Source organism: Charadrius vociferus, unplaced genomic scaffold (assembly GCF_000708025.1).
Source record: "Charadrius vociferus isolate BGI_N301 unplaced genomic scaffold, ASM70802v2 scaffold282, whole genome shotgun sequence".
In the NCBI taxonomy this organism is placed as follows: domain Eukaryota; kingdom Metazoa; phylum Chordata; class Aves; order Charadriiformes; family Charadriidae; genus Charadrius; species Charadrius vociferus.
This window is the reverse complement of record NW_009647731.1, coordinates 9,782,280-9,795,207: the sequence shown is the minus strand read 5'-3', so window position 1 is coordinate 9,795,207 and position 12,928 is coordinate 9,782,280. Positions and strand designations below refer to the sequence as shown.

Below are 12,928 nucleotides of genomic sequence, written 5' to 3'. Positions count from 1 at the left end.
AACTAACAGGAGTTAGATGTGGGTGTGTACCCCAGTTCAGAAGTAGTCTTGATTAGATGCTCAGTGGGAAGGGAAACTTAAAACATCTTTGCCGGGTTGGTTGCTTATTCTGCCCAACGTTCTTGAGCCATCTTCCTCCTGCTTTTGACATTTCTCTGCCAAAGAAATGGTTGGCACTAGACACTGTTGTCCAGTATTCTGTCTGAATCAAGCTTCATGTTCTCAGCTGTGTCGCCAACTTTATAGTTTAGAAACCACATGAATGCTGCATTAAAACTATATCATGAAATAATTTGTAAATACCGTCTTTAAGATACCTGGGACATTTAAAGGGAGACATTTCTTAGTCATTTAAGATTTTAAAATTGTAATAACATTTGAAAAGATGAAAATTTCTGGTTAAAAATGTTGGTTTTTTGTTTCCTTGTGTAGCTATGTAGGAAACCTCTCCAGAGATGTGACTGAAGTTCTTATACTTCAGTTATTCAGCCAGATTGGACCATGCAAAAGCTGTAAAATGATAACAGAGGTAAGGCCTTCCACATCCATGGGGGTAGCAAATATAATGTAACTTAGGATAAAGTTGAGCAAAATAAATGGAGTTGAGGGCGTCTTTTGACATTACTGCTAGTAGGGTTTTTTTTATGGTGATTGTGTTTGGCTTTGGGGATAGCACTTAGCCGAAGAGACCTGCTGTGTGCAGTCCTGTACTTTTGCGTTTTCACCAGCTGATGATGAGATTCCACTTTTCTTAAGATTGTTACCCTCTCTTTTGAGAACCGCGTTGTTCTGATGAACCTTATTGTTTCAAGTGTTATTCATGGCTATTTTGTGCGTTTTTCACTTTATTTGAACATGAGCCTCAGTAATTCTTTTCCCTCTCAAATAAATGCTTCTTCACTGGGTGAAACGTAAAAAATCCTTCAAAATAAGTTTTGTTCTTCCTGAGCCTCTTCTGTGCCAGTGTGAATAGCTCGTCTGCACTTGTCTGTTCTTAAATTAATTTTTTTCTTGAAACAAAGTGACAAAATTTCTATAGTATTCCAGATAAGGTCTTTTGTACAAAGTATTGGTAAGTATTAATACTTTCTTCTCTCCATTGTAAATACTCCAGTACATTTAGGGTCGATAGCCATTTCTGTGATCTTGTTGATGCATCTTAGGCAACTTCTCACTCCCTGATATTTTTCCTTCCTTCTGCATTTATAACTGATAAACTTCGAGCAGGCAGGGACTAATCAGAACTTTTGCTAGGTTTAAACTTTGCTTCTTCAACTCTGGTTCTCTGTATGATCTTCCTACTTTTTGCTGCTACTTATGCTTCGTACTAACTTGTAATTACAGATTTCCTGAGTACAGTCACGTTATTTTTTTTGTCAGGATTGTTAATGAAAGCATTAGAAGGCAAGTCTTGCAACCAGACTTCTTTAGGAACACTACTAGCAACTTCTTTGTGGTTGTCTTTTTCTTTCAATGTGACACACTGCTTTTTTGGGTTTCAGCTGCTTGTTCTCCACCTGATGCTTGTTTAATCACTCTAATCTTTGTCTTAACTACTAATTTCCCATGTGGCACTTCATTAAAACTTTTTAGTGAAGATAAGAGCTCTGCCACATTTTCTGTAAGTTCATTGGAGGAAGATAACTAAACAGAAGGATAACAGAGCACAGTTGTTAGTTTTTCTCTGAAGAAACAGTTTTGATTTTCATACACTGTTCAGAAATAAGGTACTGCTGCTCCTACCTTTGGCTGATCGAGAGATGTTAGCATCAGTTTGATTTCTTGAGAACCGGATGAGAAATTCCAGCACTCTTTTTACCATGATGTAGGCTTTGTGGTTTTAAGATTTTTACATAACCATAGAAACAGCAAGTGAGATGTCTTTATGAAATAAGTAATAAACAAAAAGCTGCTTGCAGCTATATTCAGTCATAGGGAGGTGAATGCACTGGGCTGACCTTAGCACCTGTCACCAAGCAGTCAGCAAGTGCAGGTTGGATTCTAGACTGGAGCTGGCCTGCAGCTACAGCGCTTTTAACTGCCAAAGTACCTGTCCATACTGTCCATCCTTCTAATCGGTGTGTTGTGAACTTTTCATGGGCACTGAGTTAGGTTTAAGTGGTTCTTACCTGTCCATTGAGAGGCTCTTCTCATGTTCAGACAAGTTCTTAGTGCTCAAGAAGACCACCCCACAGTCTAAAAGCACACTTCAGTTGAAGCATAAATGCACTAAATCTGCTAAAGCCTTAAATGGGTGTTCCAAATCTTGTTTCCATTGCAGCAGGAAAGCAGTATGGGGAGAGGGGTGAATTCAAGCTTACTGTTCTGTTTTGGGGAATCTGGGGTGGATGTGCTTTTAGAGCACTTCATGGCTGATGTGATTTAAACTCTTTTTATGATCTCAGGTATATCTTCTCTTGTCTGTTCATTTTGCATCCGTTAGTGACAGCTAGTACTGATAGTGTTTAGAAGGATGACTTCGGACTACTTGATCATTTTAGGTATATGAAGGCCTTGTGATCAGTTCAGCTATTAGATGTTAATAGCTTCCCTTGTTCAGGTGTAGACAGAACTATGTTTGAAGATGTACAATCCACTTTTATGGGGCAGAATTAGAATTTCTCTGTCCATACAGGAGTGTATGCATTTTCAGAAGTTAAATAGTAAAACTGGTAAAGGCCTACTCTTAACTTGTGTTAGAGCTGTGCTCTTTCAGACACTGGGGGAGGTTGATATGCAGAAATACTGATGCCAAAGCAGTCTCTTTACATGCTTAGACCCTCCCCTGTTTAGTTTAATATTAGTGTTTATCATCTTTTGGTCCATGTACATGCAGAGTAGTTTATGTGGATATTTTGGTGTCAGGCTTTAGTTTTTGTACTCATTACATTTTTTAGGCAGATTAAATCAATGCTAAAGTTGGCATTCTAGTCATTGTTTCAACTTGATCAACTTTTCTGAAAACTTTTCCATTCTTTGAATTTAATACTCTGGTACATTTAATACTTCAGTGAGCTTTGTTTGTCAATTAGTATTTTTAAAGGTGATTCAATAGGCCATCCTACAAAACCAGCCATGATTTAACAAAGTAATGAACAATTGATTAATACCTTTTTCCCTCCGTCAAACTATTTTGAGTCATTTTAAAGGAATATTTCCCAGTTGCTGGGTATAACTTTTTTTTTCACTTGAGACTGAGAATGTGCAGCTTCTAGGTTCCTGTCTGCTAGTGATTTTCAGACAAATAAGACTTCTTAAGTAGGCGGAGAGAGAAAATTGGTGAAAATGTATCTGGGGAAAAACCTTTCAAGCTTTGAGTATATATATGAGGCAAAGACTGTTTTTGTTCTTCTTTCCATTCTTCCCCTTTTTTCTGCTCTTCCATCCAGTCTGCAGATCACTTTTCTTGTAGTTGAATTATTTTTATTTTAGTAAACTTAAAGTACTGAGCCCTCGCATGAAGTAAACTACACTTCAGAACTTGCTAGACCTTTAATAAAAAGTCCATCTTAATAATTCTTGCATTTAAGTGTAATGTCAAAGGCTATTTCATAAATCTAATGCAAATCATTCTTAAAGTTTCTAGCTATAAGTAATATATTTTCCTGGATTTTCTTCTCAGCAACCCGATAGCAGAAGGGTCAACTCTTCTGTTGGATTTTCTGTTTTGCAGCATACAAGCAATGACCCTTATTGCTTTGTGGAATTTTATGAACACAGAGATGCAGCTGCTGCATTAGCTGCTATGAATGGGAGAAAAATTTTGGGAAAGGTAAGTTGCTTACACTGTAATCTTAGATTTAAGGAATTAGGCTTGTGTAAAAATACTAATAACTGTGGGGCATTCATTTTGTTGAAGATGTTTACCAAGGTTAAATATTGTTAGAATAATATTTTAAAAATAGTCTTTTAAGAAAGTCTTGTTTAGAAATGTACCGTTTGTGATGTTCTAATTATGACAGTGTTATACATTGAACGATGATTTGTAAACATTGACAGTTGTAACCCACCCTTGAATGAAATTATAAAATGTGAGAATTTTGTGAATTTATACTAAATCTTATACTTATTTTCAGGAGGTCAAAGTAAACTGGGCAACAACACCAAGTAGCCAGAAAAAAGATACATCCAGTAAGTAAAGTAATGCCACAGTTATCACTTCTACACAAATACTTCACAACGTGGTAATAATTTGTCATAAATGCATTTAAACTTTTCTCCCTCCCATCTTGTGTTTAATAGAATTGTGCAAACTAATTCTTCTGTTTCTGCTTTACAACTGGGGAAACTGGAGTGGACAGATTAAATTGCTGCTGCTCATCAAATGGAATCCTGGGCGTTCCTGGTTCCCAGTGCTGTGTGCAGAGCATCACTTTCTCAGGCCTTGAAATTTTAGATAGCAGTTAAATATTTGATTAGTAAATTATTTATTTTCAGATCACTTCCATGTGTTCGTTGGGGATTTAAGTCCAGAAATAACAACAGAAGACATCAAGTCAGCATTCGCTCCTTTTGGTAAAATATCGTAAGTATCATAATAAACATTTCCAATATCAGTTAGAAAATATGACAGTGATAATTTGTTTCTGAGTTGAAATGTTATTGATTATCTTTTTAGATAATTTTTCTGATGTTAATTTCCTTATGTTTGGTGGGCGGTAAAGAGGGGTTATTGTTTCATCTCGGTATCTATATCATGATTGTAAATACAGTAATGTAATTGTGTTCTGGTTTTGCTGAAAGCAACGTGCTTTTAACCTAATTTATATGCTAATGTCCTTCAACTTTTTATTAAAATTTAATTACTGTTCCTAAGTGTGACTTTTTGTTGTTCAGTATGTGTACAGAGTAGTAACTTGACAACTGGTATATGTGGCATCCCCAGTGTATTTTGTATGCATTCATAGTGTGTTTCATAGGCAGTACAGAAAACTGGGCAATTAGAATATAATTTTATGAAGCAGCTGGTTGAATAACTTGTGAACGTTTGAGAAAAGCTAATATTTATGAGAATGAAATTACTTTTTTGGATGATAACAGGGGATGAATTAAGTCTATAATACTTAAATGAAAGAATGGTGGATTTACAATATGTGCACATTTCTACCAGTTAAGAGAATGTTTCTTTAAACTTCTCATAGATAATTCAGGTGATGCTAAATCACCTGATGTTTTAATTGAACATATTTAATGTTACAAGAATCCTTGTGAGTGCTAAAGTATGTATGTCCTTAAGATTGCTGCTACAAAAAAAGTCTGTTAATATTATACCAGTTTATAAAAAACTTTCAAAGTTGCACATGAACGTTTTTGTACTACTTTACAGGAATATATTTCTAAGAACAAAATTCTTATTTTTCTCTTGTTCTGTACGCATATTTTTAAATGAATCATAAATCTTATTTCTTACCTCTGCTATTTTGTTTACTTTGCTTTTTGTCTCTTTATGTGGTAAGTAGTACTGTTTTAAAAATCAATTTAAAGAGAATAATTCAGGTTTCTGTTTCTCAATCTATATTTATACCTGAGACCTGCAGTTTTTCTAAAGTCCAAGTCACAATTAAAAGTAATAGCATTCTGGTTATTTTGCAGAATTGCTCATAAGAATGGACAGGATCTTGAAGGCTAACTGCAAGGAACTGTGCACACTGGAACTCAGTTGTAGATTTTTTCTCATTTCTATTTATTCTTATTATACATTATTTATATATACATATTTTAGTATTTACATTTTAACATTCTATATTCAGTGCAGTTCTATATTTCCAATCATTTTAACTTACTCACTAAAATTTCTGTGTAAATTTGTTGTTTTCGTACTGGTGTGCTTAGCATTGTTGTTAGTTTTATTCTCCTTTCTTAAATTTCTGAAAATGTCAATTTTTCAAAATTTACAGCTACCCAAACTCCAAAATGATGGTAGAGAATTGACCAAGAAAAATAAAGAAATCTGTTAACAGGCCATGTATGCCTTTTAATTCCTATTTTTTCCTCTTTTTCGATTTTTTAATATTTCATATATTTTGTATCACTAGGCAGAAGACATTTAACTATTTAGAAAATGCATGGTAAATTAGATAGAATTGTTACAGTAATTTATAGAACAGTAAACCTTAGAGGACCCTAGCCAATAGACTATTAGAAAAGGAAACTTTGTTTCTCTTATACTTCAAATTTGAACATTCTAGTTTTAGCCAGTATAGGTTATGTGGATAGGTTGCATGTTTATTACATGTTATTTTTTTTGTCCTACTGCTTTTTTCTAACAGGTAAAGAAGCAATAGGGAGAGTTCAGGAATGACTGTAGTTTTAGGGCTAACTGAATTTATAAGAAAAAATTATGCTCACAATACAGTGTGTGTGGTTCCTTTTAGTTTTTATTTTGCAGGTTATTAATATTACCCTCATATAGCTGTGCTTCTTTTCACAGGGATGCACGGGTAGTTAAAGATATGGCAACTGGAAAGTCAAAAGGCTATGGTTTTGTATCTTTTTATAACAAACTGGTGAGTAATCGCAAGGTAGACTTAAAATAATTGCCTATTTTCCACTTCTAGTTTTGCCTCTTTATGTATTCACTGTATATCAGACTTTCCCAAGGGAAATAAATTTGCTTGTACAGGACAGGTATACACGTTTACATGTTCAGTCAAAACCTTGTGTTATTTATGGTTAAGGGTTGAAACAATTCAGATGACGGCGATGTTATGAGAACATTGGGAAGATAGGTTGGAGAATGTTACGAAAGAAGATTCCTGAACATAGAAAGCTTATTTGGGTGTGTTGGGGTAGTTCTGCTTGGTCTGTGGAGCCACTGAGTTGGGCGCCTGGTCCCATCAGTAGTGCTTTGGGTCTCTTAGATGAGGCACCACCCCAGGTCCACCATGGTTCCCTGTGTTAAGGTAGGAGCCCCTGCAAAATGATGTCCTGGAGCCCGCAGTCCTAAGGAGCGCAGCACCACGCTGTGTGGCAGGGTTTGGTGTTCGCCAGGTTTAGGTTCATGCCAAAGCTCGGTCTTTTTGGGGACCTAATACAACCAAGTGTGTCATACGCTCACTTATGGCTGGATTTATTTCCTTGTGCTCTGCATCTCAGTAAAGCTCTTGGTTGGTCCTTTGCTTCAGCTGTTAGAACATTTTGAAATCTAGGATGGTTCTTTGTATTGAGTAATTAATTGGCAGCTAAGAGTTGATTCTGAACTTCTAAAGCAATTTGCTTACGCCTGTTAGAAAACTGAAGGTTGTTCTTGGTTTTGTGTTGGGTGGTGTTGCATAATGTATTCATGTTATCCATGCTTAGGAAAAAATGCTCCAACGAGTGACTAGTATCCCTTTCTGATACAGGTATTAAAATGTTATTTGTAGAATTTGATCACTATAGTACTGATAAAAATCAGATAAAAAGTAATGCTGTGCCCTACCATTTGTAGCAATGCAATTGATGTAACAAATAATTCTCGGTAATTTGGAAGTTAAATGTTTGATAGCATAACAAATTTGTGAAAATTAATTGGAAAGTCGAGCTGTACGTGTTTAGAGGTACTTTTAGGACAACACGGGGAAACTGTAAACGCTTTCCTTAAATATTTTGCATATGAAAAAGACACACAGTTAAGGCTTTTAGACATACATACCTGTTTGTGTGGTCAGAAGTCCTACATGTCAAGACTCTTATCTTCTGTGACAGTTACCTGGAGCTGAATCTTAATCGGAAGAAAAAGTTGGAATGTCTTTTCTTCAGATTCGGAAATGCCATAAGATATTACAATTGAATGCCTTGATTTAGTGTCATTTTCCACTTACACTTGGTTTATTTTGTGTTGCAGCTGAAGTTAGACAAGAGGAATAGGTGTCTTATTTCCTCGTACCCCTCTTCACTTATCATATGGATGTGTTTGGTTTCTGTGACTGTAGGGGAAGTGTTATAACAGCCATGTGGAATGCAAGTTCCTGGGTTCTCTTAAGACTGAGCCATAAAAACTTCAATTTAAAATCTGTATTAATTCTGCAAAATTAATGGGTGAATTCTAAATGTAATGCTAAAAAGTACTTCTAAAATTTGTGTCCTGATTGCTGTGCATTCAAACAGCAACTGCACCTATTGGGTTATGCACTGACTATCCTGAGCTGGTAGCTTAAGGCCTGTTGTTCAGAATTTATTGTCATCCTGCTAGATTTGGGGAAGTGGGATATGTTCCCTGACTCCAGGTACTCCAGCCTGAGGTCTTAATGCACACCACAGTTACGAGAAAATTAAACTCCCACATTGAACTGGAACAGTTATGGCATGGGTTCCGTTCCATTTGTGTCATAGCTGTGATCCTCGAGGCTGGCAGCAAGATTAGTTAGAACTAGTTTCCTTTCCTAGTCAGTTTGTAACTTATTATGTTTTGGGAGTGAGGGTACTCAAGTCCTGAGTGATTTGAGTTTGTTATAGCTGGAAGCCTTCAGTGTGAGGCAGGACAATGCTAGCTGCTCACTTTTAGCTTATCCATGTGTTCTCTTTCTCCCTTGTGTTTGGTGTTTTCTTTCTTTAGCTATGTGCCCTTGGAAAAGCATTTCAGACATACATACTGTTTGCTCTGCTTCTCTTTCAAAGCAATTGGTGAAAAAATTGCTTCTTGCAAATATTAGCAAACTTATCCCTGCCTTGCTAGATGTTTCTGCTTACAATGTGAACTTCAAGACTGTCTTCTAATTTATGCTCCAGATAGGAAGTTAAGGCACGGGGGCCATGGACTCTTCTCTCTGTGTGTGTGTTCATACAATGACTTTAATATTTAGAGAATGTAGAAAGCAGTCTATGCTCAGACACATATTGCATGCCTCCAGAGGGCAGAAGAGAGGATGGGACAGGACAGGACAGGGGTGTGCAAATAATAAATAAAAGGAAACTTACCTGCTCAGTCAAGTTGTATCTTAGCATTAAAGTTTCTTAGTAACTACCATTCAGCTTTCCCAGAACTTAGGATTTTTCTACCTAAACTTGGCCTATCACGTTGAGCGCATATTAAGATTCTGCAAAAAACACATTCAGATCTTATTATACAATGTCCTTTGCAAACACATGCTGTGTGGTATAAACATTACTTGGGTTGCATCTGAGAAATTTTTCAGTGAGGGATTTTGATGACTATAAAGTCTTTCCTGGCTGTTGATCTGTTACTATTAAATATACCTTTGTGTATTGTATTTTTAATAGTCAATTGGCAAAACAATTTGATTTTTAAAAAATAATTATAGTAGTTTTATTTCAGTAACTGTTTCTGGCATCTGTATGACCTTTTTACTTTTTTGGGCAGCCTTCAAATATTCTAGTATAGGTTCTTGTTGTGTAAAGCTAGTGTACGTATAATTGTAGTTGGCTTCTAACCTGTGTGTAGAAAATGGGGGTAGGAGGAAGGTTTTACCAAATCACCTGAGAGCCTCCTCTGATTGGCTTCGTGTTACTTCTTTTTTGACTGCTTGCTGTGGTCGTTCAGAATTTCATATACTTTTTTACTACTCTTACTGGTTTTGTCAACAGAATTAAGTGTCAACCAAGCCTTTCTTAGAAGTAGACTTGCACGTACCTCTTGAATGTGTTATAATCTTTATTTTAATCTCTTTAGGATGCAGAAAATGCTATTGTACACATGGGAGGCCAGTGGTTGGGAGGCCGTCAGATCAGAACTAACTGGGCAACACGGAAACCACCAGCCCCTAAAAGTACACAAGAAAGTAAGACCTTCATGTAATGCTATGTTGTGTTTGCTGTCTTGCGCGTCACTGTTCAGTGGAGGAATAAAACATACTGTTGCCAAAATCGTGTCACCTAATCACATATCTAGCTTGACTTCCAGATCTTAAAGAATAGTTTTTTTGATATATCAACGTAGTGGTGGCACAATTGGTCTGTCATAAAATATTGAATGTGTTTGTTAAAAGTACAATTCATATTTGTGCACGAGGTAAGTATCTGGGACTCTGTGGTTACTATTAGCCTACTGCTTACAAACAGCCTCCTCTCTTTATAGATAATACAAAACAATTGAGATTTGAAGATGTAGTAAATCAGTCAAGTCCAAAAAACTGTACTGTGTACTGTGGAGGAATTGCCTCTGGGCTAACAGGTATGATTTGTTTTGTTGCTTTTCTATTATTGAAACTTTTTGGGCACCAAGATGGTTACTAATTCAAAACCATTGTATGTTGTAGATCAACTTATGAGACAGACTTTTTCACCATTTGGACAGATTATGGAAATAAGGGTGTTTCCAGAAAAAGGTTACTCATTTGTCAGGTATGGACAAAGAAAAATAAAACTTGTGATTTTGTGTGGGTAGTAATATTTCATCTTTCTGTAATATCACTTGATTGAACTTCTATGGATACATTAAAGGCTGTCGCTATATGTTCATAGAAAAATTGGGAACTTTTAAAAGTGCCCACCAGTCTTTTTACCCGAGAAGATGAATATCTGTGAAAGCAGGTCTTTTTCTCTGGATTTCTTGTATGTATGGAGTTACTGTTTTTTAGCAATCAGGTGAAAGTACTACAAAGCATAACATCATTTTTTTTTTACGTTCTTTAGATTTTCTACCCATGAAAGTGCAGCACATGCTATTGTTTCAGTTAATGGAACCACAATTGAAGGACATGTTGTTAAATGTTATTGGGGTAAAGAATCCCCTGATATGACTAAAAACTTCCAACAGGTAACTGCACTTTAACCTTTTCATTGCATTACAAAAGCAATTGCGTATATACCTGTAATGCCTTCCCAGTTACAGTAGCTAAATTTTGTGGTAGAGTTCTTATGAAATTCCATGTTCTGTCTCAGTTATGTTCCAGTTGTTCATCAAATCGGGCTAGTGATTTTGATGGAGTATCTGTTATTGTCTTCTGGATATGATTCAAGATAGGGAGAAACTTTGAGGTAATGCTGATTCTTGCTAGTTCACTGACTGCAGACTTTGGTGACTCTCCAGCTAAATACTCTACGGTATTTCAAACACACACAAATATGTTTTTCAGTACAAGGATCTAATTAAGTCACAGTGATGTCTTGTTTTTCTGATCTCATTAGTGCTCGTTTTAGCCCTGTGATTGATATAGCCAAAAATGTTACCTTCAGCAGCACAAAAGGAACGCAGTCCATCTCTGGAACCTGAAGTACTATGAATTATTCTCTCCATGTAGGTGGATTACAGTCAGTGGGGGCAATGGAGCCAAGTATATGGAAATCCACAACAGTATGGGCAATATATGGCTAACGGGTGGCAAGTACCATCATATGGAATGTATGGCCAAGCATGGAATCAACAGGGTTTTGGAGTAGAGTGAGTAATTGTATTTAATATTTTAGAATATTCCGAGAACGTTATATCTGAGTTTCAGGCTCATTTGGTTCAAGGATTGTACAAGGTTTCAAGCCTTAGGTGGACTCCTACGTGCTTAAAGCTTATGTTTAGTGGTTTCCATGGACCAAATGATGGGGTGAGTCGTTCTGACTTGTGCTTGGTCACACATTTTATGTATATGGATGTTTTGAGACTGAAGGCAGGAAGACCTCCTATAGTAGAGTTTTGGATAGTGGGTCTTGTTTGCTATTTAAAAATTTTCTGGATTCTGACTTGAGGTACTGAATACTGTAGAGTCTGAGCCAGGCAGCCCATGGAGACTTTCCTACAGGGTTTGTAACCCTGGAGAGAAGAAACTACAGACTGACACTTTAACTTGCGCAGTTTCAGAATTTGGGTGGGCTTTTAATATTTGATCTCTTGAAGACTGTAGTCTTCACAACAACTTCTTGTTTGAAAATTCTTCTAAAATATCTTGTTTACGTAATTCTTCATTATCTCCTGCCAGTTAAACATATTAAGCCCTGATAAACCTGTCACTGGTATTCCTGCCAGTTAGGCGTTGAGAATTTTTTTCATTTCTGTGTCACTAATGTTGACTTACAGCCACCTGTGTATGTACATGCCTTTGGAGGTGGTTGTCCTATGCAACTAGTACCCAAAGTTTGTGGGACTTTTTTCCCCCTTTGTTCTTGAAAAGCATATGATATTTTCAAGAATCACATGTTGTAGCACTTAACCTGAATTACTTATTAAAGAGAAGAAGAAATTGTTCTATTTTGTTATTAATAGTAGTGTAGGAAGTATGTTTTTATGTTCTTTTCTTTAGTCTGTTGTCTTATAAATAACTTAACTAGCTTGCCTGATGATTTTCCTTTTTTTTTTCCTTTTCCTTTTTTAACCATTCTGTTTCTTTTTAAGCCAATCTCCATCTGCTGCCTGGATGGGTGGATTTGGTGCTCAACCAGCCCAGGGACAAGGTGCTCCTGTAATACCTAACCAAGCTGGATATGGTATGGCAAGCTACCAAACACAGTGAGCTGGGACTCTGTTTAAAAGTGTGTATTTCATGATAGGCTGCAGTTTCCAGTGACATTCTGAAGACTGGAATGTAGACAATGAAAAAAGAAAATATTTATTTTAAAAATGGAAATGTTTGGAACCTTTAGCACAGCTTTGCTTTGGTGAAGGACACAAATGTCTTCTAGTTCTGCCTTTTTAAGTTTTTGTTCATGATGGATATGAACATGTTTTTCTTTGTGTACAAAAATTTAAAATAAAGTCAATAAAGACAATTCTGACTACAAATTTTGATATAGTAGGAGAAATGGCTAATGAGTTTGATCTTTAGGTTACCATTCCATTTTTTTGTTCTGTCTTCAGTGTTTTATATCACTGTGCTTTTTAAGAGAAATGACGTTGAAAAACAGCAAGTTGCTTTTAGTTGAACACACATCCTGAAATAAACTGTGGACCAATCATTACAACCTGCTAGACAGTATTGATTTTTCAAGAAACCTGTGGGCATAGCTCAGAAAGTATATGTAGGTCTTGGAATAATTTTTTAAAAAAATATTTAATTTTTCT

At 36.1% G+C, this 12,928-nt stretch overlaps 1 protein-coding gene across 2 annotated transcripts; it reads left to right on the top strand.

Moving 5' to 3' along the window:
- Positions 1-432: 432 nt before the first annotated feature.
- On the top strand, positions 433-12,649 carry TIAL1 (TIA1 cytotoxic granule-associated RNA binding protein-like 1). 2 transcript variants are annotated; one of them, XM_009881589.1, is made up of 11 exons: positions 433-529; positions 3,674-3,772; positions 4,077-4,131; positions 4,438-4,525; positions 6,431-6,506; positions 9,611-9,719; positions 10,016-10,111; positions 10,197-10,281; positions 10,573-10,696; positions 11,181-11,320; positions 12,263-12,649. In XM_009881589.1, exons 1-11 carry the CDS (start codon positions 518-520, stop codon positions 12,378-12,380), a joined length of 1,002 nt encoding a protein of 333 aa, XP_009879891.1. In that variant the 5' UTR covers positions 433-517; the 3' UTR covers positions 12,381-12,649. The 2 variants fall into 2 exon arrangements, with proteins under 2 accessions (XP_009879891.1, XP_009879890.1); XM_009881588.1 differs by having other exon boundaries at positions 439-529; positions 3,623-3,772.
- Positions 12,650-12,928: the final 279 nt, after the last annotated feature.